General features: G+C 46.3%; 1 protein-coding gene across 1 annotated transcript in view; it reads left to right on the forward strand.

Moving 5' to 3' along the window:
• The window catches only part of LOC142588726 (endothelin-converting enzyme 2-like), a 30,911-nt gene extending 5,718 nt beyond the window's left edge, over positions 1-25,193 (forward strand). Inside the window, exons 3-6 of the mRNA XM_075700541.1 lie at positions 2,854-3,015; positions 13,351-13,551; positions 22,076-22,387; positions 23,638-25,193. Coding sequence (XP_075556656.1) covers positions 2,854-3,015; positions 13,351-13,551; positions 22,076-22,387; positions 23,638-23,958 — 996 coding nt within the window. The 3' untranslated portion in view covers positions 23,959-25,193. The remainder of the gene's footprint in view (positions 1-2,853; positions 3,016-13,350; positions 13,552-22,075; positions 22,388-23,637) is intronic.
• The last annotated feature ends 1,527 nt before the right edge of the window (positions 25,194-26,720 follow it).

Below are 26,720 nucleotides of genomic sequence, written 5' to 3' on the forward strand. Positions count from 1 at the left end.
AAGCGCTCTTAAGAGAGCTATGCATTATTTGCATTAACGTTCATGGCTATTGTGTTTCATCCGTAACATTATCCCTTGGTCTATGGATTAGGACCTAGCTTATCGTGCTAAAAAGGTACTATTATCATGCCGATCTTTAAATAAGGTGACCACACTAACTTCTCCAATTACCGACGAATCTCCATTAAAAGCACCCCCTCCAAATTACTGGAACACATCGTAGCCTCAAGCCTAATCAAACGCTTGGAGTAAATTCGTTTTTTTACCCATTTCAATATTGTTTTGAAAACATTTGTGTCATTCCCTACTCGCCAATTTCACCCACGATATTCTGCGCATCATGGACAGGAACCTACAGGCTGACGCCATTTTCATAGATTATTCGAAAGCTTTTGATAGGGGGCCTCACACGCTCTTGCTGCAAAAAACGATGTATGCTTGAAATCTGCAATAGCTCATTCAGATGGACTGAACCGTTCCTTTCAGGGAACCCACGATAGAATTCTACAAACAACTAATGCTCACTTCTTACCGATGTGACTTCGTGAGTCCCTCGATCAGGGTGTCTGTCTGTGCCCTTTATTATTTGTAATTTATATGAACGAATTGCGTACTAGCATACCATTGTAACCTAAGATATTTCACAGATGACTGCGTAGTTTACAACGTTGTTATCTCCACCGACGATGTTCTTTGCCTGTAACGCGATCTGAATACCATCTCCTCATGGTGCAAAATATGGCACATCTTTAACTTTACGTAGTGCATGCTGATGTCATTTACCCTTAAGCACACTCCTCTCCAGTCTACTTATCGTATTATCTCTGCCAACATAGCACCTCTTCATCTTACAAGTACCTCGGTCTTCATAAGGCGTCATCTCTTTCTTAGGTAATACACATCGAAACTTCAAAGCTGGCATTTGCACGACAGCCGAGACAAGCTTTCTATAACGCATACGACCAAACCACACTCTCACTTTTCTCGAGCTAACAGTGCGAACTACGCATTTGTAGGGCGCGTTTTAATTCAACGAGCGGCTGAGGCTGGACTGAAGACGGTCGTTGCTAGAGGAAGGCGTTTCGCCGTCAGTATCTTAGCGTTTTCACTTTGAGAGTCGTAACTGCGATTTGGCTTTCGGCAGTGTCGTGAATCGTTTTACGCGGACCGAGCGAGCGCAGCAGGAGCGGATGACGTATGATCACCCGCGTGACGCGAACCGCAAACATCAAATTCCCATTGGCTCCGCAGTGTGAATACAGCCACGCCTCGCACGTAGCTGTCGCGGAGGAGGATACTTACATCGCGGTGCGGAGAGTGTCATGAGCAATAATTTGCGCCACTGCGCGGGGAGCGGCCTAGGGAGAAACAATCCGGCGTCGGAACGCGTTCGCTCGAACAGCAGTTGTGACGTTATCGTGCAGGAGTTTGCAGAGGAAGCACTTGCGTAGTGGTGCTGCTTTCTAAGTCCCAAATAGTGTTCGTATATTTCAGTGCGACTCCAAAGGACATTCACCAACGTCTTGGTTGTTTGTTTTCCTTAATCGTCCCTTTCTAAAGGGCGTAGGATTGATGAGCGTTACGCTCCCTACCTCTCATTATACATCCATCCGGGCTTGCAATTCCAGTGATGGACGTTATTGGAGCCACGAATACGTTCGACCGTGAAGCAGTGACGATCGTTCACGTCGTTCAAGGTTAAAAGAAGCCAACTGAATTCATTCTCGTGCATTACTGCTACCAATGTCGTCAAAGGCGCGACATCGACATAGCATCTACATAACGGAAACACGGCCTCATATAAGGCATCTTAGTATGTACAATAATGTGGAGTCAGTAACGTGAATGCGTTTAGCAATAATTCATATACCTACATCAAAGAAGCTTCAGTACACCACATAATGTCTTACTGGTAGGTTTTAGGCCGACCTAATTTTACGGAAGGGGGAAGGGTGTGCTGTAAGAGTCCACGTAATAGTCTGTTCGTTTCGGCCCCCACTGAATGGCTAGAGCTGCACCAGCGAGAAGGAAACTAGTTGGGGCATGTCTTATGTCATTGCGGGCGCAACCACAACAAAGACACCCATACGAGTTCCTCAGAAAGAAAGCTTGGCAATAGAAGAAGCATTCCTCCTGCTCTGGGACTCGAACCCGGGACCAAAGCCTGACCGAGGCTGCCGCTCTAACACATCACGTTATGCTCTGCCGCTGCCTGTCAAAAAGGTCCGCGCGGACCATGCCAAACCATACAAGGGCTTTTTTTGTCCGCGATGCTAAACATATTGTTGTTAAAATAAGACATTTTTTTAAATAGAAGGTAATTTGGAGGTAATTAGGAGGTAATTAGGAGGCTAGCAGATAACAAATAGGTCGCCTTTGTGGCTTCGTGCTGCAGTCCGGTGCATATTAATTCTTCCCCTTTCATGAACTTTCCACCGCCTTGCGGGTTTCCGCGGAACCGATTTGCCCATATTCGTGGCAAACGCGCACGCCCCGACGAAGAACAACGATACGCCGGAAACATAGGCCTCGCACGGTTGCCGCCATAGTACGTCACTGGGCTTGAGAAAATTGAGAGCAGCAGTCGGACACCATACCTGCTGCACACGGCCTGCAAAAGAGCTCTGGCCACGCGATAGGTAGGATTGCGCTCCAAGGGCTCTCCTTCGATTTCTAAGGGTGCACCCTCATAGTGAGGGAGCACCCAAGTGCTTCGCCCCCACCAATCATTTCACTGGCAATAAACGTTTCTACCACCACCACGCGATTCGTGGGTTTCTGCCGCATAACCTCCGTCCGTTGGGCTTCTCCTCGGCGGCGCCCATGTCCCTTTCCTTCCTTGTTCCTGAGCAGCACATGAAGGCGAGCCCACTGCAGCAGGCTGGCTTCTGCATGTACATGGTGCGGATGTGCTTGACAGTCACGTGGCCCCTGCTGACCGCCGAACTCTTGCTGGACAGAGACAACGTGCCCGCGTTGGAGCAGATTTTCACGAGCCTGAAGCAAGCTGCTAAGGTATATGTGCGTAAGAGTTATGACGCGGATTTCCTTTTTTTGTTGTTTAAGGTAAATACGTCTTACGCAAATTATTAGTTTCAATTCACTGCTACTTTCTGTTGTTCCTCAATGTCGAGACCATTCCAAACAAAAGTTATATCTTTAGTATACACAAAATAGTTACGTATGACGAATATGTCGCACCAAATCGCATGTATGCAGGCAAGTGCAGCATATTCGTAATGCACAACTGGCTATCGAAAAGGAAGTTTTACAGCGAAGCTGTTAATGCTACTAAAAGTGTTCAAGAATTTATGCGCGTGTTTCCTTAGTTTTCTGAAAACACTCAATCACTCCAGAAGTTTTTGTTTTGATGAAATGTGAGAGAATTTTAGGGGTAATATACGAAAAAACATTTTGAAGCGCGCGTGCCTATTAGCGGTTAGGCGAAAAATGTTAAACATTCATTTTCGGCCACTTGGCAAATGTTATATGAAACGCTCACAAAGACTTCTCACTTCCCTGGCAGCACCAAAACTGGCACAGGTATCATAATTAATAGATCACATGGGGGGCCACACTATATGGGGGAGGTGTACCAAACGGATGAAATCTGTAGGTTAATTATGTGCTTTGAAGATAATTACTTGGCGCTCGTCTTCCCCCAACATTTGTGTTATATGAGACATGCAGGTGGTTTTACCCGGTCTCGTTGGAGAAGTATGCGAGGCACATTGGCAGTATTTCCGTTGAAATAGTAAGCATTTTATATATGAGATGAATATTTATGCCGCGTAGGTGAACTTCATTGTTTATACGTAGAAAGTTGTTTATTCGAGCATTCCAAAGTGTCGTACTGCCGTCATCCCCAACGTTTCTCAAATTCCGAAAACAACTATGCAAAGCACGAATTTAACCTTGGTAAAAACAAGGGAACCGTCAAGTGTAATGTATAGTGAGACATTCACGTTTAAACAGAACTGTTGCAAATGATTACTGAACCCTCGTGTTCTTATTTTTCCCCCTATATTTATGCATCATGCGAGGTTCGTAGTTTGTTCCTCTCATGTGTCTGCAGTGAACTACACAAGGCACCTTGCTTTTATTGGGTGTAAATAAGGAGCACGTTATGCATAATGCGTTGGAAAAGTTCGGAAAGGGGCTGGGGCGGGTAAATGTCACCTTTGCAATACGGGGCAGTGCGAACGACGAGGACAGAGGAGCAATGACACAGGACAAGCGCTGATCCTTCGCGATCCTGAGCGCTGATCAGCGCTCGTCCTGTTTGGTTCTTTTTTCGTCCTTGTTCGCGCTGCCCGTTACCACGAATCAACACCGACTCCCCCAATTTTGCGTTTCTTGCAATAAATTACGCAGTCAAGTCCTTCGGAGCATTATGAGCGTTTAATAAATGACGCAAAAGGTTTTCCCCCGCCCAGGCATAAATACTGATGCCACCGAGATCAAATTTATGGAACACAGAGGGTGGAAGGTAGGAAGGGGGGCATGGAGGGTATGCTGTGGCAACATGCTCGTTCGAATTGAAAGGCTTTTGGATCAAAAACAGCCTTTGTAAATCACAGGCAAGCAAATTGGTGCGAATAGAGTCGACTTGCGATCTGGACAATACCATTTGAGTACTGCCGGGCTAGGGCATCTCGAACATTTCCCCTTTCTTTGAATTGTTTATCACGGATGTTTCTTTCAGGGTCATATTTCAACTCAAGAAAAGTCTCGGCAAACATTCTCTGCTATTGCTCGTTTTGTCGCTCCGCAGCATGAGGAACATAAGTTTTTTCCTTATGGGGGTTCCCTTCCTTTTTGACGCGATCGTGATGTGAGAGACCTGGAAACATGACGAAAGTAACACCCTGATTTTGAATAACTACAATGACTAACTTTACTAACAGAAGTTGGTTATGTGGTGGAGTAGCTATTCATGTTAGACGCCATGTCCACCGCGAGATCGTTGAATATTTGATGTGTGTAACTGTTGAGTACAAAGCTCTGTTTGTTCAAAAGGAAAGCAACCGATTTGCCCTTTCTATATCGGACCCCGCCGATAAAATGCACGTTTTTCTAGAATTCTTCCAGCAGCTGCTGAAATATTCTTCACTTAACCGCTATAATGCGCTGGTCGGTGTTAATTTCTGCATAAATTGCATAAATTTCTGCACAAATTTCCAGTGGTGGGCGAATAGTGGAAGTTTGAATACGAATGGAATATTGGAAACTAACCAATTTTATTGGCATTCGAAAACCAACTATTCAATATTTTTGAATACATGAAACTAGCCAACTCTTTCGCAATCACCCACCGTTAAGGTCTTGTTACTGCTCTCCATTTGCTAAACAAAGTGTCGCAGCTTATCAGAAGTCAAAGAGTGATAATAGTTTTCGAAGCAATGCGAGGAACAACATAGGTTATGCATGCTTTGATTTCTCTTTTGTAGCGGAAGCCTACAGAAATACCGTTAAATTTTGCCCGTAGTCTGTAATTTCATGCATTTGGGAGTCGTCATGTAGAATTTTACAACTAGTGAGCTTTTCTTTGAAATGGGCCCTTTTGCATGTGTTTACAGCACACAAGTCCTTCAGCAATCGATGTGTTTCATTCTCCAGAATTGCTTACCTTTTTTTTGGCCACTACTTATTTAACGTTTTTGAAAAGCTAGTCATACAGCAGCCATTCCATTCTTAAAAAGCTTGTTTGCAATCAGGCTCTAAATATGCTGGGTGCCTATTCATACTGCTTCTAATCACAATTAGCGATATCGTTTAAAACCAGTCCTAATCATCCCTGATTGTCTTTTTTTTTTTCGTTGATCAGTGCAAGCCTAGTACCTCTTAGAGCAAAATAAATATTCCAGCTGTGAATATAAGCGTCTGCGTTTGACTATACGATATTCGATTCGATACTCTACACCTAACCTTCGTATTTGATTCGCGTTCAATAAATGAGATTCGCCCCCCCCCCCCCACTACACTTAAGCGATAATATGAACTCTCGTTAATTCAGCCGCAATATATCTGCATGCGGCTTTACTTGCTTCGTAACACCACTTACACCTGCAACACAGACTGGTCAGCCTATATTGGAGCTATTTTGGTGCGAAAGGCCCACTGAGCGAAAAAGCCGGCGTCCGTAGCAGTAAAACGGCGCCTAAATTCCCATTGGCTGCGGAACCACAATCACGTGCGCGCTTCGAGAGAGCAAAGAGGGCGAAACGGAACGCCTGCTGAATCGCGGGCACGCCATGTTACTGCGCGATAGGAGAGGGCATCGCCGCGACGCCACGTCACCAGCGCGCCTTTATGGAACAGACACAGCCACGTGACGCCACTGGGCGAGTCGGGTTGTCGTCAGCGATGCAGCCGCGTGACGCGCACGTGCGGGTGGTTCCGCTTCGCTTTAAAAAAATTAAATTATGGGGTTTTACGTGCCAAAACCCCTTTCTGGTTATGAGGCACGCCGTAGTGGAGGACTCCGGAAATTTTTACCTCCTGGGTTTCTTTAACGTGCACCTAAATCTAAGTACATGGGTGCTTTCGCATTTCGCTCCCATCGAAATGCGGCCGCCGTGGCCGGGATTCGATCCCGCGACTTCGTGCTCAGCAGCCCAACACCATAGCCACTGAGCAACCACGGCGGGTGCCGCTTCGCTTTCGGAAGCCGGCACGCGGTACGTATCTTTCTCTCTCGCCCTCTCTCGCTCTCACCTTCAATGGGCTCAGCTGCTGCGTGCACCTGCCGGCCCTGGTGGCCGCTGCTGGTTCCTCGGTCTGTCGTCGCGTAGGACGTCGCTGGCAAGCGGCGCCCTTGATTTCTCACCAATGTCTTCCAAATGATTCCCGTCTACAGCCAACATGCCAACGTAGAAACTGTTCCAACAAAAAAATATAACCCGCACCAATTTAATCGCAAAACTGGATAACATACCCCGCAGAAAATATTGAAAACATTATTCGCAGTGCAAGACTCGAAGGACCGCGCAGTGGCGTTCAAGTAGACGTTAATCCTTTCGCGTTCACAACTCATGAGTACTTAGGTGTCTTGGGATTTTTCGCAAGCATTAATACTTCAATGTGCGCAACTGGAACGATAAGCGACGACTGCCGCATTTTTTTCTTATTCCGAGATCATCCAACAGGAAAAACAACGCCATGAGAAGGCGAAATACAGGAGCCTGTCAGATACGAATATGCAGTCAAGGGATGCATGTAAAATTTACTCCAAGATATTGTCGATATTTAGCCACCTTTACAAGCCACGCTTTTCTTACAACTATATGTTAAATTTAATATAAAGGGCAGAAAGTCCTTTATTATCTTAAAACATGTAAAGAAGATAACAAGAATCGCCTCATATTCGACGCCCTGGACGAATACGAAAGGATATCAACCAGGATTTAAATCGTAAAGCTATTACGCAGATGTTAACGTAAATAACTTTATATGGCGGACAAATTGCTGGTGTGTCATTAGCACAATACTTTAATTAGCAGTTTGCAAGCGTGGTGCAGCCGCATACTAGGCAGCGCTATTTAGGTTCCACTAGAGAGCCAGAGTGCTAGTACGGTGTTTCTCGTGTCTGAAGGTATACTGCAGAAGTGCACCATACAATTATGCGTTCAGTTACGCAATGAAGACGGAGACAAAAATGATGTCATTAACTAAAATCCCAGTTTATCATACCAGTTCTTGCGGAGATGTTAGAAAATATTCTATAGATACGCACCAGCATTTTTTATTCTAAGCATAATACAATTTCTGAAAGTCAGCATAGCTTTCGACAAGATAAGTGTACCGAGATTGGATTGCTTGAACAAAAAGAATAATTACAAATGTCGAAGAATAATGGTCCCGCTTGTTATCTTCGTTGAGTAATGTAAACCTTCTGCTACCCTCAGTCATCCTGACTCTCTTTATAAGTTACATTCTTACGCATGCGGGGAGCAGTTCATTCGCTTTTTCATTCTTATCTTGCTCTACCAAAGCAGCATGTCGGTATTGTTGAACATTTCTTACGAGTCTATAATGTGGGCTGCACCAGAAGGTAATATATTGATGGCATCAATGCTTTCCAGCGTATATATTAACGATATTGCTCGAGTTTACACACATCCGCGTTTTTCTTTTTCTTTCTTTCAATTTTCTTTTTCTTTTGCTATAAACTCACGGCACAAGCATTTCTGTCGCTGGTTACGGCGCAACCGAAATTACGACGTGTTCTCCGGTGTAAACAATTCATCATCATCAGCCTGGTTACGCCCACGTGGGCGTAACCAGGCCGATGATGATGAATTGTTTACAACGCGCAAGTACTCTTCTTGCACTGCAACGCGATTTCATCAGTGAATCAACGTGACATGTTCATTTCAGATTGTTACAAATCGCAACACCGAGTATTTTACACTGCAGAGCAAAGGCCTCTCCCATACTTCTCCAACAACCCCGGTCATGTACTAATTGTGCCCGTGTCGTCCCTGCAAACTTCTTAATCTCATCCACCCACCTAACTTTCTGCCGGACACTGCTACGCTTCCGTTCCCTTGGAATTCAGTCCGTAACCCTTAATGACCATTGGTTATCGTCCCTCCTCATTACATGTCCTGCCCATGCCCCATTTCTTTTTTCTTGATTTCAACTAAGATATCATTAACTCGTGTTTGTTCCCTCGCCCAATCTGCTCTTTTCTTATCCCTTAACGTTACACCCATCATTCTTCTTTCCATAGCTCGTTGCGTCGTCCTCAATTTAAGTAGAACCCTTTTCGTAAGCCTCCAGGTTTCTGTCCCGTGAGTGAGTACTGGTAAGACACAGCTGTTATACACTTTTCTCTTGAGGGATAATGCCAACCTGCTGTTCATGATCTGAGAATGCCTGCCAAACAATTCTCCCCAGATAAATTGAAACGGTACATTTATTTTTCTTTGTTTGCCGCGTGCTTAAATTATTGTACGCTAATATGGAGTACGACTATACCATACGGAGCATTAGACGCAATATTTTCCTTTTGCCGAAGAAAGCTCTTTGCTGTATCGCCAATGTACCCAATTCTTCCTGAGCTGGCTTGTTGTTGTTCTTACAATACATTGTTATATGTGTAAACCAAGCATTTGATTTTTTTTAGTGCTTTAGTCCTCCTTCTATGCGAGCGACCAAGTGAAAACGTTTCTTAAGAGAATTTGTAATCTACTAGTTCGCCATATCGATTTACGCACAATTAACTGCGGACATGTTGTAGGTTCCCCAGCAATGCAAGAATTTTTTGCAATCACTTACTTTTGTTTTACCTTCTCTAATGAATAAACACTAAAATATATGATAATTTTACCGCTTACACAAGAGTACAAATTCGGGACTTATTTATTTTTTGATAGAAAAAGTTCTGTTTTGTTTAGTTTTGACAGGGAACACTCATCTATTCCGCGCCTTCTTAGTTCTCTTATTATTTCTTTTTTGCTGTTTCATGGTTCTTGATTTGTCTTTTGAGCCAAATGTGTTGTTGTCAAAGAGCTTAGTCTTATACATTGTTATCAGTCTGTTAGTTTGTTGAGGCGCTATAACGCAAAGCTATTCCAAACTTTTCTATTCCAATTCTGCTATCAGCCCTCTGCGATTGGTGAAAAACTTTTTTGGACCACCCCCACTTCACCTGTCTGTCACGCGACGTCACGAAAACCGTGATACCTTCACATCTGATATGATGTGTACACACTGATTATGCATGATTTGACCGAAAAAAGAAAAACAGTTATTTCTGATTCGACGCCTTTTCATCATTAGCCTTCGGCTGTTGGACAAAAGTTTTCGGGCTGTACCCACTTCGCCTGCCTGTCACACGACGTCACAAAACCGCGACAACTCACTGCGCCAAAGTGACATGTACGCATTAAAGATGCATTAATATGCCGAACAAAACTGAATTTTGTTCTGAATAGCCGCAGGCTGCCCCGTTCCGAAATAAATAAAAGATGGCTGCCGCCGATCGCTCAGGCGGTGGCTACTCGCACCTGCCGGAGAGCATGGGTTTATTTGCGTATAATAAAACTTCTTGCGTGGCCGTGCAACGTTTTCAAGCACTTTCAGCACACTTACGACCTCATTCTGCCAGCTCTTCCTTGCTGAGGATCCGTTTTATCGTCCTTCTTAAGCTTCCGTTGCATGCCGCTGTGATTTTCGACCAGCGACCGCAAGCTAAGTAAGGGAAAACGGACCAATCGCAGACGCCGGCACCACCCTCTTCAACCGGTTATCGATTTTCACTGCACTGGCTCTGCCCCGTCGAATCCCTCTCCACTTGAGCGTTCTCCTCGCCTCTTGTCAGCCAATTAGATACGACAAGCCGCTCAGGGTAGGCAATGTTATTCATTTTTCAAGCAAACAAAAGTGACCTCATATGTACGAGGAGGGCGTTTCATTGGTCTTTTAAGACAACCCTGCGGGTGACCGCCCGGTGCTTACATTGGTGGTTACGCAAATTTGACGTCAGGAGATTGGAATAAAAAATATTGGAATAGTTTTACGTTATAGGGCTTTCGTTGTAGTACTGCTTTGTCTACCTTTGTATGTTGTTACCTAGGTTAGTTCAAGTTATCACGTTTTAGGTCATTTCAACCTTTGTCACATTGTTTGGCTGCGTTAGTGAACTGTGAACATTAAAACATTAAACATGATTGATGCCTCCTTCTTGTTCATGCACTCTTCTTTCCTCTCGTACAATTTTAGCGTTCCCCTTCGAACAAGTGAAATTTAATGTAGCCGTTCCCTTTCTTCGAGCCCTCAGGTACATTCGAGTGGTCTATGAACGCTTTTCGCCTGTGGGGCCACCAACCAGACTTCTTTATAACGAATGTGTATATAATTGCTTGTAATCTATCACGCGTCTTAATATCTTTGTAGTTTAGCGATTACTCTGTTGACTCGGTAACGCTCACTGTAATTCAATTGCTTTTCAGCAACCAATTACATGTAACCAGTTACATGTTTTGCCGAAACAAGGTATAACAGGAAGCGCAACGTTGATAAATTAAATTTAGCGGGAACTACAGTTCCCAAATGAATGAAAAGTGAATTGTACTTGGGTTGTTATCTCCCCCTCCCAATCAGCGCCCTGCAGCTACGCTTCTGTCATCTGAACATTGCAAGCCTGCATGTTTGCCCACCTCTCTTGAAAGTCCGGCTCTCTGAGCTTTTATCTCATAATAAATATGTCCTCTCTCCCTCTCTTCTGGAAGAGCTATCGGCTTTCATAAGCGCCAAGAGCTGCTGATCAGTTCTCTTGTTGCCTAGCGCAGCTTGTGAATTTCTTTATATAAACAGATGGAATTGGTCGTGAAGCGAATATGTTTGTACCTGTTTTATATATACGTTACTTATATAGCCCCATTTCTGTGTTTCTAACACACAAGTAGTGTTTTTAGGACTAAACAGTATGCAGTTAAATTCCATTGCACGTTTGGCCTCCTTTTCAGGGAATGTGAACGTTTGCTGGCGTTCGGTACAATTAGTCGTGTCCATCTAAACTACTAACCAGTGATGGATGCCAGGAGGAGGTACACCAGATGTTGGCCGATAAATTGAAACAGCGCTTTTACCTTCTATAGAGTTGAAGCGAAGGAATGGCCCTTGGAGGATTTTTCAGTTTTGACCAGCTTTATCGGGAATGCCTTCTTCTAACCTCGGCCATGATAAAGCGATGGACTTCATAGAAAACCCAGTCCGGGCATCACGGAATTTCGAGCAACCACAGTCTTGTGAGCAAGGTATGCAAGTTACTATGCTGGCCTTCTCACCAGCGCGCGCAGCGAGGGAGTTTGCAGCGCGGCTGCAGGTATCTTCTCAAGAAAACGAGGGAAGATCGTGGGAGCAACTTTTGAAAATCAATTCTTAATGAAAAACAACGTGTGAAGAGCTGCAGGCGATACACTGAGGCAGACCAGTTCTATTTACTGTACTCGGGCATTTTTTTTTAATTCGGCGACGAAAGTAACGTTTAAGTAGTCAATTACATCTTACAAATTGCTCAATTGCTTTCTTGGCGCAGAAATAGGTAACAACAATGAATTAAAGGTTCTAAAGAAGTAACTGTGTTTGTAATCGGCTACTTTCTTTCCGTAAAGTCTACAAGTCTGCGCCCAACGTATGTAGTTGGAAAATAAAGACTTGAGTACAGTTGTTGCGGTCCTCAAAAAGTCGCAGTTTCGCACGAAACGCGAAGCATCGATTGCGATGGCAAACTAGTAGACAGCTATACGAAGTAAGGATAGCAGTTTTACCGGCCGTATAAACTTGCAAACATTCGCTTACTAAGTAAATTAACAAGCAAGGTGCCACGCGCGCACAAGTAAGCATGAACACGTCTCACTAGATGAGCTTGGCGCACACTCGCTTTCAAAACGCTGGAGTGAGAAAGCACGGCAGCAGCAGCGTGCGAATCGACCTTCGTACTGCCTCTCGCTTCAACGCGATCTAAGCGGCGAGAATGCAGCGCGAACGAAGCTATCAGAACTCGGCGCACTCTCCCCATCACAAATCGCTTTCAAGATAGGGCCCGCGTGGCCGCGCCCTACGGAACCGCCGCCAGAGCAGAACACACCGCCTCTCCCTCCCCTGCCCCCGGTGCCCTGCCACCAACGAAAGACGGCGCGCTTCCTCCGAGCGCGAGATTCTCCCTTGCGAGTGCGAGATTGAGCCACCATCGTCCTCTCTGGCTCGCACGTTCTCACTCGCACATAGAGCATATACGCCGTGCAATGACTATGTCATCGACTTTGGACTTTGACGACGAAGGTGGCAGAAATGCGCCAGGAGTGTCCATATAATTGCTGTCGCAATAAAACGTCTCGTACCCACCAAGAAGTTTGCCGAGCAGGCGGAGGTATGAACCTACCCGATCTGAGGCTACACTCTAAAAAAAAGTTTACAGCCTTTGGGTTGTGTATTTGCCACACAACAATGATCATCATCTGTCTTGTTCGCATTTCCTTTCTTTAACCCTGCGAACTTGGTTCTTCCAAGTCACGAACGGCATGCGCGTTATCAGCATGACAGAGCATTCTCGGCAGGAAAGAAACGAGCGCAGCGTTTTCAAGACAGGAAATGCGGACAAGACAGATGACGATTATAGTTGTGCGGTAAATATACGCCCCACAGAGGAGCGGGGGGGTGTGTAAACTTTTTTTTAGAGTGTTTTGCTGTTTGTCCGTAAACATTACTTTCCGTTTACGAATACGCGTTCATTCGTTCCTAGATTTATTCATTTATAACGTGTATGCTGTTGGGTGCATTGCCATTAAGTTTGCTATTGAGCGTTGATTGCTATTTAGTTACCCCTTGCCCACTTTGCAGACGTCCAAAGCACTCACCTGGATGGACGACGCGGAGCGCGACGTGGCAGCCGGCATCTTCGGCAACACGACGCTGCTGGTGGTGTCGCCGACGATGACTGTGAACCCCAAGATCAACTACACGGGACCTTCTAAAACGTTCGAACAGGACCCCTCCAAGTTCCTCCTGACATATGTGCGCGCCAGGAGTCACCACTGCGACGTACGCCGATTCAAAGCATCAAGCTTATACACGTGAAATGCACATCAAGTGTATTTTTGGCTTATGTTTGGCGTGGCGTCCCCGGTTGTCATCGCAGTCATTTTAGATTGCGCAATAAGCGTGTTCTCTTTTTCAGTCACAATGTAATCGTAATCGCTGTGTTCACCTAAAAAAAAATATATAGCGTATGCTTTGCTGACGCACATTTTGTGCACGACGCTGCGGCATTTTGCATCGAGGAGCGTAAAAAATGCCAGAAGTGCGCTCCTTATGGTTGCCTTCTGCAGTTCACCGGAATTATTAGATTTAAAGGACGCAACCAGGTGTATACTTCTATAATTTACACGGCGACGTTGCACATGCGCAATACTAAAGCGTATCTAGGACAGGTCTTTCGTACCTCTGAAACCGCGCAAACCCCGTAACAATATGAAAGCCGCTAGCTTTCGTGCATTTTCATGCCGAAAACTAAAGTAAAAAAAGAATATCCGCTGTGTCTAACCTTACTCGACATTACACCTAGGCGCTTCATCGACTAGCCGCCGTTGCGTGTTTTCTTTTGGAGCGAAAACGTACTCAGAGATTTAGCGCGGGTGATAGTACTAGCTCAGACACGTAGTGGTAAGCTGGGAGATGTTGACGGTGATGATGGCTATCAGAATCCCCTTTGAAACGAGGGAGCGACCAGTAGTCTGCTTGCCTTTTTGTTGTTAGGTATTAATGCGATTAGCATTCTTTGCCATCTTCAGCGATTTTGAGCCCATCCATCCCTTCCTCCCCCCCTTCATCTTACACCTACCCGCTGACCCAAGTTGTCTACCAGCTTAGGCCATTACGTACGTGCTCGTCGTCCTGATGCCGTCTTTTTCGTTCCATCGTCGTCATTTCAGCTTCGTCGTCTGACTCTCACCGTGCTGTCGTCGTCAAACCTTCAAGGCCGACCCAATAGCCCACTTGTCTGATAGCCTGGACCACTACGTATGTGCCCATGATGCCGTCGTAGTCGTTCTGTTGTCGTCATTTGAGCATGGTCTTCCGATTCTTATTATGCCGTCGTTGTCATACAGTCGTCATGCGTCCGTTGTTATGGGTTCGTCGAGATGTAATCGTGGTCGTCGTTCCATTGTCTCTCCTACTTCGTCATCCGATTCTCATGCATGCCGTCGTCGTCATAGCGCCTTCTTCCTTCCATCGACGTCATTCCTTCATCATGCCCTCGCCGTCACTGCGTCGTAGTCAAATATTCATCATCATGCCGTCATGCTCGTGTCAAACAGTCATGTTTGACAAACATTCGTTGTAGTGATAGCCGTTGTGGTCGCTCCATTTATGTTTCCGAGCGGGAAAGAAGCCTGCGAGTGCACGCAAAATTGCCGCGCGACTGGTCGCTCGAAGCACTTTGCGTGTGTTCGCGGGCTTCTTTCACGCTCGGAAAAACGCTTTTATGTAGCACGTATTGAGCAACAGAAAGCTGTATCGGGAGTTTTTGATGCCTACAATCTTCTCATCGACATTTTTTAACCCAATTATGATATTTGAGAAGTTTATTACTCAATTAGGACAAATTATCTAATTAGGTGTAATGTGAAATATAGTATGAGTATCTCCAAGCGACGGCAAGCAACATTACCTTTGTTCTGTCCAGCTACGTGGCACTGCATACTTTTAAACTCTGGCTAAAGTTAGCTGGGACGACCCTGTATAATCGGTATGCACAAAATATAATTTATACATACATGATAAATACATCATAAAAATAATATACTAGCACATTATACCTACATGGTTGCCAACCTTCTTGACTTCATTCTCCATTCCGTTTGTACGCTTTTGAGGTACATATATTTGCGCACTTTAGCCACCGCTTATAATTTATCATGACATTTATCATAATCATTTATCATGATTATTTTTTATCATGTCGACGAGCATCAATTTGAGTCCTTGTGACACTGCGATCAACCACAACACGCTATCAGATTTAGAGCGCAGCTTTTAGGCGCCCGTTCCTGCGTTGATCGTCGGCGTCACCGAGCGAACGAACACAAGGAAGGGTGAAAGAGCGAAAGCGGAACGCAGCGGGGGATGATGGACGGCAATAGGGAAGAGAGCGCGAGGAGGAAAGCGGAGGAGCAGGGCACGGTGGAACCATGAGGAGGAAAGTGATGGAGGAGGGTGTGACAAAAGCGTGAGAATAAAAGCGTAGTGCCACGCAAAACAGGCTCTGCAGCGACGACCGCTACGAGATGGCGCCAGGAATTGCGCGCCGTCGTCTGTACAGCGGTGACAGGGGCGAGCGCATCCACTGATGCCACATATGGAAACAAAGCACTGCATGAGCGGAGGTCTGTCTGCGGCGGCTGTCTTGAATCAGGCCCGCCTGCGTCACTCACGCGCTGCTTCTCGATATACCTCTAATAGAGAGGCAATCGCGCCACACTTCGATCCGTTTGCAATATGCCGCACGAGACAGGTTGTCCACTCCAGCCTATATATCGCAAAATGAAAACACGTATAGGGCTGCACTCAAATTTCGCATTATAGAGACTCGTGATCTTCAGTGATCTTTTCTTTTGCTTTTCTTCTAACCGAAATAAAAGAAACGTGGCAAATATTTTCGGCTATAATAACACAAATAAAAAATATTGACGCCAAACTTACGTCTTTCGGGTAAGACAAATCAAGGGAAGTACATTGGGCAGTTCCTACCGCAAAGAAATATTTTCGAAAATTTGTTTTTCCTGTCAAACGTCGAATTATGGAACAGACCATACCCACCGTGGTGGCGTAGTGGCTTTTATGTTGCGCGGCTAAATCCCGAAGTTGCGGGATCAATTCCCGGCTGTGACGGACGCATCGATGGGGAAAGAATGCGAAAATGTGCAAAATACAGCGGGTGCGACGGATGAACTCCGTCGGATTGGTTCTTTTGCTAACTTTGTTCAGGAATATAGGCTGAAAGTTTTTGGCGACGACTTATATATAAGTCGTCGCCAAAAACTTTCAGCCTATAGGTCGATAGCTCATTTTGGGAAACATATTCCAAAAGAAAAAGGTCGACCTATATTCTGGTAACATAGTCCAAAGTTCGACGAAAACTCGTCAGGCGATGATGATGCATTGTCAAATAAACTGGCACTCGCCTAAGGTTCAAAAAGAAATAAAATACAAACCGCTACGGGTCCGTTGTTCACAATGAAGATGAGCGCAAGCAGACTTCGCAAGCTCTCCATTGTATGAATTATCCGGCTACCTGCACCGTGTCCTACGCACCTTGGTACAGCGCCCGCCCACCTAAGTCGAGGATGCCAAGTCAATGTTTACTTGCGTGCCCATCGATTACACAGTCCAGTGTTGCAAGGAATTTGTCGAGACGGACGCTTCGCTACCTCAACGCACGCCATTTGAAACGCAAGACATATGCCGCCTCCTGGAATTCTGCATGAACAACAGGTATTTCGTGTTGTAACGAAGAATTTTACAAGTGGCGGTTCGGAACAGCAATGTGAGCTTCCGTTTCCGTCGCCTGTGCAAACATCGCCCTAGACGCGCTTTAAAATTCAGTGATTACCTCGTACTCCACTCCAAAATATTTTGCCCGATACATAGACGACTGTTTTTGTGCGATAGTTCGCCAAGACGTGCTGCCTTTCCTTGAGCATCTGAGCTCTTTTATACGAAGGTATCCAGTTCATCATGGAAGAACAAAATAATAGACAGATTGCCTTCCTGGACGTCCTCATAAGACGTTCGGCCAAAGGTATTACAACCAATGTGCATCCGAAGCCGAACCACACGGGGAGATACCCTAGGTTCGACTCTGCGCATCCTATAGGACAGAAACGCTCTGTTGCCGCTTCGCTTTTTTCTCGCGAATTGCGCATCTGCTCCGATCCTGGACTGCGCAAGCGAGAGGTAGCAGTGGTAAGGAACAGCGGCTGCCCAGCATAGCTTCTGAGGACTCAAGAATTGCGGTCATTGGTTGCTAACCACGCAAGGGTACAAGAAAAAAACAGAAGCAGAAACGGACGGCTGTCCCCTACGCACACGGCATCAGCGAGGCACTGGCAAGAGCTTTTGGCAAATACGGTGTAAAAATCGCACACGTGCCTACAAGCAAGGGCGGACGCGCGTAGGCGTGAAATACTCTTTGGAAAGGTCAAGGTTTCCAGAGGTAATCTACAAGATTCCGTGCAAGAGTTGTGACGCATCCTACATAGGTGAAACTGGGAATTTTAAAAAGAACGATTCAGCAACACCAGAACGATGCCAGGAAGGGCAATGCAAGACAGAAGCTCGTAGGCGTGAAAGACGCTTTGGAAAGGTCAAGTTTTCCAGAGGTAGTCTAAAAGTTTCCCTGCAAGAGTTGTGACGCATCCTACATAGGTGAAACTGGGAATTTTAAAAAGAAGGATTCAGCAACGCCAGAACGATGTCAGGAAGGGAAATGCAAGTTCAAACACCTTGGCGGTTCATCACATGACTACTAACCACATCATCGATTAGGATGCTGCGAGAATCATCACGAGAGAGGAGTGCCTATCTTCAAGACTACTGTTAGAATATTTACATATTCAAAGGATTAGAAACGCGATTAACCGGACACGGGGTAATCTCCCCGAGATATACATGCGCACTCTGCGCCAACTAACACACAAATACTCGCCCCTTCCTGCGCTCATCTTCATTGTGAACAAGAGATCCGTAATAGTCTCTAAACGTTATTTTATGTTTTATTTCCTTTGAACCTTGGGCGGGTGCTAGTTTATTTGACAACGTATTCTAGTAAATACGGTATTTAAGCTACTTGAAGCAGCGACGCAGGGAACATTTTACATAATTCTTTGTACACAATAGCGCTCATATTGTCTCAGAGGTCGTCGGAGAATGTAGTGATTGGATTTCGCATTTCAGCCTGTGCGCTTGGCAATTGCCTAGTGTGGATTTTAATGCGATATCGTAGAGCTCCCGGTGTCGCGGAGAAACCGGCGCCAGCGTACTCCGTCCAGCGTTGACCATCTTTTCGCGAAAAATCATTCCGGACCACGCATATTCTATACGGAACTAAAGCTGTTGTTCTATCACCAAAGTTGCTCATACCTTGGTTTTGGTTCCTTACAAAGTTATTCCTCGGAATTATGAAAATGGCAACCCACAAACAAATGTCAACCCACAAACAAAACACCACAGTGCATGCCTTTTATGTTAAATCTTCTCATACTGAGATATCAAAAGTGCGAAACTATAACAGAAGATCGGCCCAGGCAATTAAGAGGCCGCGTTTCTACCAGAAAGCTCGCTTTCGTGCATAGGTTTCGCCGCCGACGATTCCCGGTAAACATTACGGTTACATAAGCTGAGGTTGCCCGGAAGCGTGGGAAGCAGTCGGGGATCCTTCAATGCTATCGCGTTCCTTAATTCAGCGTCTTCTCGATGGTCGTGACTTGGATAAAAATTCAGCGATGGTCTTGGGCGTGTTGCCAATTAATCAAGCGAAAAGGTCTTGTCAGCGTGTCGGTTCACTTGCGCGTTAAACGCTTGCATGGTTGACATGCAGTCCGCTTTTTTGGAGTGCGGTTCTTAGGCGCCCATTCCTGCGGCGAGTGTCGGCGTCCTTCGTAACCGAGCGAATGAGCACAGCTAAGGATGAAAGGTGGAACGCAGAGCGCAGCGGGCGATGAAAGATGGTGATAGGGAAGAGAGCGTGAGGAGAACAGTGGAGGAGGAGGGTATGATGAAAGCGTGAAAAGCGTAGTGACGCGCGAGACAGGCTCTGCGGCCACGATGGCTACGGGATGGAGCCAGAGTAGCGCGTGTTGCCTGTTCATCGATGCAGCCACCGATACCATATATGGAAAAAAGAACTGCGTGAGCGAAGGTCTGTCTGCGGCGGCTGCTGTGAATGGCGCCCCCGCGTCACCCACGCGCTGCCTCTCCAGATCTTCCGATTAGCGAGGCAGTCGCGCCACACTTCACTCCATTTGCAACCTGCCGCACGATACAGATTGTCCGCGCCAACCAATATATCGCGAAATGAAAACGCGCATAAAGCTGTGCACAAATTTCGTATTTGGGCGTATCGTAATCGTCGGTGAATTCTTTCTTGGGAAGAGAAAGCTCGTGTAACGCACAACGATTCTCAGGTTGGACGAAACGTCACAAGATGTTTATGCCAGCACAAAAATCTTAGCCCCCGCAGACAAGAGCAGAAAGCCAAAGAATCCAATAGCGTATCCACGTGGTTTGACTGAGCATAGCACCACAAGATGCCGCCACCAGCGTTGCTGTTCGAGGCACCACGGCATTCCTTTAATCTAGCTAAAGCTGTGACGTCAGTACGATCATTTGCGCAATATTATTTCTGTGTAGTTTGTAAGCAAGTGCAAGGGGTATCAAAAACTTCCAGCATAGACGCTACCGCTCCATCTTTAGCGTCATCGCCCCTGCCAAAGTGGCTAGCACCGCTTGTTGGATAGTTCCTTAAGTGCATGTGTAAGTAGATCTGGCATATATGGAACAGGGCTGAGCTAATACTGTCAGTTAGAATTTGCCGAAAAGGGGTTTATCGGGAATTACCGCAATCCAGCGTTCGAATGAGTGTCGTCTGGGGAGGCAAGGCTATTCACTGTCCGGATTCCGAAAAGTCATGTTTGTTTCAAGGCGATTAGCACTCTTTCGGAACTTCACGCAACCACTTTCATACCATCTTTCGCTACAGGGTTACTGCCCAGACATGCAATTTGTAAATAGGCAACTTGGATCATTGGATCATGGGCATCATGGGCATCTGTATATGTCGAACGAGGTCTGTACGTTAATGGACAACTTGGCACCATCTTGATGTGCAAATAGGCGCGCAACATTAGCTATGTGAACAATCATGGCCAGTTCTTCCAGGATGAGTATGTGCCACTGGATAGGTAAAAATGAAGTAGCGAACAGAATACTGAAGAAGTCAGCTACAGAGACGTGAGAAAGTCGGCATCAAAAGCAGTCCAGTGTGGAGAAAGAACTGAAATAAGCAGAATGGGCTAAAAATGTGCATTGAGTGTGGAACGTTGATGGACCGAGAATTGCGGATGTCGGCTACACAGGAGGGAAGAATTTTGAAATACTGTGTGTCGATACATTTTTGTAATGCTAACCGCACTAACGTCGACATTGATCGTTCGATGCGTTTTACCGCATGTTTTTTTGCAACAGACCACGAAGGATAATAATAATATTTGGGGTTTTACGTGCCAAAACCACTTTCTGATTATGAGGCACGCCGTAGTGGAGGACTCCGGAAATTTCGACCACCTGGGGTTCTTTAACGTGCACCTAAATCTAAGCACACGGGTGTTTTCGCATTTCGCCCCCATCGAAATGCGGCCGCCGTGGCCGGGATTCGATCCCGCGACCTCGTGCTCAGCAGCCCAACACCATAGCCACTGAGCAACCACGGCGGGTGGACCACGAAGGAGACAGATCGTATGGTGGAGAGGAGGTAGGGAGAGGATGCAGAATACGGTGGAACCGAAGCAGTGTCGAAACGAGTGAATGCCTTGCCTTGCCACTCTCCGTTCGCAGCTCCTATATAGATGCGATGCGGGTGGGAGAGGGAAAAGGCGGCATAAGAAGGCAAGGAAGCGCTACTACTAGACGCGACAGCGGTTGAGCACAAACTAGGATAAGTTGAAGTTTAACGTACAACATGGTACGTTCCTCCTGTTCTTGAAAAATAAACACCCTATAAATTTGCCATGCGTACAACTTACGCAGGGCGCGCATGCGCAAAGCCGCATTAAAGCACTGTGCCGTCTAGGTGACACTGCCGAAGCGGACGCATGTCAAATCGACAATTCTGTGCCCGCCGCGGTGTTTTGGCCGCTATGGCGTTACTCGGGGTCACGGGATCGATCCCCACCACGACCGCCGCATTGCGATGGGGGCGTAATGTGTCTAAGTTCACGTTAAACTACTCGTCAAAAGTACTCCGGAGTCCGCCATTATACGGTGTGCCTTACAATCCGATCGCGTTTGTGTCACGTACAGCGCCACAACACTTGTGGAACCATGCGATGAGTCGTGCGAGGCAATGACGATGCTAACCTTCTGGGATGTTACGAATAATGGAGCACGCCTCAAGCAAACACGTCTCGCGGCATGTTCTGCGCATACTAAGTAGAAAAACGGCAGTGGCACATGCAAGGTAACACTTAACGTCAACGATCCAATCTAGTATACGGGTATTGCACTGAACGCTGAATAAATTAAATATTCAACGCAACGTTACCGACAAGTATTGTGAATCAAATGAAACAGCACATTAAGATTACATTACATCCGTTTCTACAGTGCGTGGGTTCCGCATGACTCTTTCTTAGTAGATTAGTGGGGAGGGGTCGCAATACAACAGTCGCCTTGGACACGGTGGCTCCAGGTGGTGGTGGTGGCGGTGGTGGCGGTGACATTATTGCGCGATTCAGTGCTGCGGTTCGGTTACTGTTTACATACCGGTCGCCCGTTCTGCTCGTCGCAGGTGATGCTGCGCAGCCCACCGACGCGAGCAGAGTTGATGATGGCTGACATGGAGACCAGTGCCAGAGTGGCCTACCTCCCTCATGTGCACACGATACTCATACCCACGCTGCAACAGAGTCGGCCGTACCTGTACTCAAGCGGCGTGCCTGACTACTACAACTACGGCACTGTGGGCGGGCTGATGGCAACGCGACTAATCGAAGCCCTGGTGATGGCCGACCATGCCTGGAGCAAGGCATCGAAGACCAAGAGAGGCAAAGTGATCTCATGCCTCGCCGAGAGGCACAAACGCCAAGGTTTTGGCCGAAAGGTGAGGCAGCTTGGGCTTGCGCTGCTTTGTGACGGGTGCACGACAGTATACCATTGGCGTATAGACAATAGGCAATTTTAAACTTACCAATGTTTTATTGGAATCGTTTAAAAATATAGTTGGCTCAGAATACTCGGAAGGCTCCTCAACGTGTACTTGTGCTGTTGCGATATCAGTATCGCCGTTTGAGCACGTATTTACACGTATCTTTCTACACGTTTATTGTTGTGACGACTATTATCGCTATTGATTTCCGGACTTTTCATTGCGTGTATATATGTGTATAAATATATAGAGGAGAGAAGGGACACCGAGGTGTTCGACTTTTGTTAATCGCTACCATATAAAGTGGACCGACAATGAAGCTAAGGAAAGCGTCGGGGAAATTAGCTGCGGTGGAAATCTAAATGTAGAAAGTTTTTCTTGTTCTGACGTTATTATGACTAGTTTCTGCCCTTTTAACAATATGCCGCACATAACGAAGTCAATTTCCGCTCCTGATGACTTTGTTACAACTAGTGTTTAGCCACCTAGAATGCAAGAGCTATAAGGTAACATTGTTACGTAGTACAGTGACGGTAAAGGACGCAATAGCAATACTGTGAATTACTAAACTAACTTTTATTGGGCAAACCTGTGCGCACAAAAACAGGCTACACTCAAAGCACAACGATAACGGTGAGCACAATCGGCGATCGTCGAAATCTGATCTGAGGGGCAAAGGCTTCGGCTGTTATACGTGAGTCATCGACGGTTCCAGAATAAATCACTGGGGCCCGTGTGTTTTCCAGAAAGTTCTACGCAATTCGCGTCGCGCATACAAGCAATCAGGTTACACAAAGTCCAGTGACAACGGACAGCGGATAGAACCATCGATAACATTCGAGAAACTTCCGATTAGACGGTGAAACGCGGTCACTAAATAAAGATAAAGACATGTCAATATGTGCGTCTATTGTAGTCTAGTATTTTGCCCATATCTCATTGGTCCTTTTTTTTTGCCTCTTCGCTAAAGCGCCTACCTACATTTTACCTCTGCCTGCAAGTGCAAATCTGGCTCTCAATCCGTTTCCCCCATTTTGTACACCAATACTCTAAACGTCCCTTGCTCATTTCGGCCGCCAACCAGTTAGTGCTTCCGTCCGCTTTGAATAGCATCGCTTCTGGAATGTGAACGTTCCCTGCGGTTCTTGCTGGACGAGCTCCTCTCTCACGCCTATTGGGGGGGTGTGTGGCCGCGCACATCGCAGGTCAGTGGCGAGGTCCGTGCGCAGCAAGTCCTGATGCTGTCGCTGTCGGCGGGGGTGCGTCTCGCGTACGCAGCCATGGAGTCCCACTTTCGGGAGCGCATGGAGAACAACGAGAAGCTCATTCAGAAGTTCTGGCCTGCGGCCCAGGAAACTTTCTTCACGCGCTTCTGCCTCCTCTGGTGCAGCGCCAGCAAGGACCCGGTGACGCTGACCTTCAAGGAGATGTGCCTGCTGCCGCTCTACAACATGAAGGAGTTCGGAGAGCGATACGGCTGCAAGTCCAACTCCAACTTCTCCGCCGGCCCCATGTGCGACGTCTAGGCCCTACGACACATGACAGCAGGCGCCTTTAGTTTCTTTTTCCATTTTGAGTTCGATACGGACTGCACGAACGCGTATTTAGCCATGACGTCCTCATTTATTTTGGCGGAAATAACTCTAACGTTGGAACATTTTACCTATTTTTACCGTCGCCGGACAGTACTATAGAAGAAAAGAAAGGAAGTGTGACGTGAGGCTCTGTCAAAGCCACAAACCAACGTGTTCTTCTTAATTTACCAATTCGAATGCGCGTGTTTATCAGTGTTTTATTGTATATTGTTACTAGAAACTGATTGAATGTTTACTCACGCGCTGAAAAGCAGAAGCAGGAGGACAACTTTGACAGGCGGCTGTGGCAAGGCCCGTAGCCATTCTTGCCTATTTATTCTATTTATTTATGTCAGCAGAGAAAACTGAATGGTTGCACCTTATATCGCGGCAAGGTCGCGGTTATAATTCTCTGTCGCAGCTTCTGTACTGCGAATGTGAAAGACTGTCGCGCGACACTTTTGTGCGTAACGCTGGCTTGCGCTGTGATTTTCTCTAGGATGGCTGTGTACCGTGTGAAACGGAGGATCACGCTAGCGCTGTAACGTTTTCTTTATTATGGGGTGATTTTCTTATATAGAATAAAGTACCTTTCATCTGCTTCATAACAGCTAGGATTCACGTAACGATGCACAATAGCCACTTGCCGGCTGTTCTTGCGCACACTTCATTTAACGCCTTCAATTTCTATAGTTCTCATTTTGCATCGCAGAATGTAGCCCATTCGTAGATTTGTGGTGAAAGAACTCGGGCCCTTCAGTCTGGATGCAGTTTTTCCAAAGATTAGGTAATGGTATTTCTACAGCGCGTACACTGCGCATTTCTAGACCACATTTTCGTCACAATGAGTCGACTTCGTGAATGGGATGGCTCCGAGCGAGTATGTGTCGGTGAGCCTGCAAGCCTTGCACTGTAGAGTGGGTCCGCAAGTCTTGTAGACCTGCACACCCGCTCGTCAGATTGTGCGAGTCTCAGTGCGTTCAAATAGGTCTGGATCAAATGCGGTTAAAAATATATTTGTTCAGATCTACGAAACTACATGAGAGGTTGAGTCAACATGGTCTCCAGTGAACCAGCCTCTGTGAATTTCCAGACGCAGTGTTCGTTGCAACCACACTCACTGAGGACGTCTGAGTGAAGGACTCGTCTCCGTTATATCAACTTTTTTAGACGAGAGGCACCGGGTTAAACAGCAAAACAGTTCGTACGCTAAAGACATTTGTACGAAACAGGTGGCGGCCAAGCTTGGCAGTATCATAGCGAAGGCTTCGTGGAATCAGCCGCAGGTTCTTAAATGGAAGGACTTCTCCGGCGCGCTGGCGTAGGATTTCGTCCACGGCCTATATTCACCGATACTGAAGGAAGGAGGAGCATATTCTCAATTCCATTTGCATTGTTTATAGCGATTTTAACGATTTTAGCGTAAGATGTGCACACAGGCCCAGAGTTGGCCCCAAGGTAAAGCTGTCTAATAAATGAAGTCCAGTATACCTTAAGCAGACGCCACAGGGGTGGCTGAGCGTAACTGTGAAACTGAGTATAATGTCGGAGATGCATGGTCGGTCCTGCGAGTCTCCATCTCCATGAACCAATAGCCGAAGACAAGAGAGTTTTTGTGATGCCAACGTATGCGCAGCAGAGACGCTGTAAGAAAAACTACGAATAAATCTTCCTGTATCTTCGACAGAATGAAAATAAAATTGATTGATTGATTGATTGATTGATTGATTGATTGATTGATTGATTGATTGATTGATTGATTGATTGATTGATTGATTGATTGATTGATTGATTGATTGATTGATTGAAGAGACGCCTTATTGAGGCGCCATTCTCCCACACCACACCAACGCCAAAGGTAATACCGCACTTCTAATCTAAAAGTGCCGATGGCCCCAGCCTGGCCTTTGCGACTATTTCTATGAAACTCAATTTGAATAAAGTTTGCTAGTATTCATTGTAGACAGTTCGCGACCTTACGTACCTTTTTTTTATAGCTATATAGGCATGGTGCTGAATATTTCAGTTCTGTTTGGTTACGAGGAACGGTCTGTCGCGATGGAGATGCCTTTTTCCTTGTATTCCCTTGTGGATGATTCTTTGCTTGTATTTTACATTGTTGTCTACGAAAGGTCTAATTTGGAACATTTGCAAATGTACACTCTGGTTGAATAATAAATGAATGAATGACTAAACTGTTTCTGCCCGCCAGGAATGAAGCAACAATTGCCTCAATACCTCTGTTTCTTGCGGCGTTGGAAGTACCATTATTGATTGCGGAACATTTGTTTGCCTAGTTGTAGACAAGGTCAAACGCGAGGCCCAAGGTCGCAGAGTTTGTCGCCGATACGCGCGCGACCCCATGCGCCCGCTTGCTGGCTGCTATTTGCTCGGCCCATTCTTGCTTCACGCGCATGCGCGCGCTCTCCAACGCCCAGAGAGAGAGAGAAAAACATTTATTGAATTATAAAATGGAATTCTCGCGGATCGAGGTCTTCTCTTCTTCACGCTGTCTTCTCGTCGAAGGGAAGCCTCTTCAGCACGGGTGGTCCCTCAGTCCAGGGCTCCACTGAGTTTGGCCGCGTCCTTAGCGTGCTCCACCATCCTTCTTTGGACGGCGAAGCTCTCGCGCCGCTACTCGCTTGACGCCTCCTCTCCTTGTTCCGCTGGGCGGTACGGGTATGCGCGCCACAGATAGACATGACTCGGTAGCG

This window comes from Dermacentor variabilis, chromosome 7 (assembly GCF_050947875.1).
Source record: "Dermacentor variabilis isolate Ectoservices chromosome 7, ASM5094787v1, whole genome shotgun sequence".
NCBI lineage: Eukaryota > Metazoa > Arthropoda > Arachnida > Ixodida > Ixodidae > Dermacentor > Dermacentor variabilis.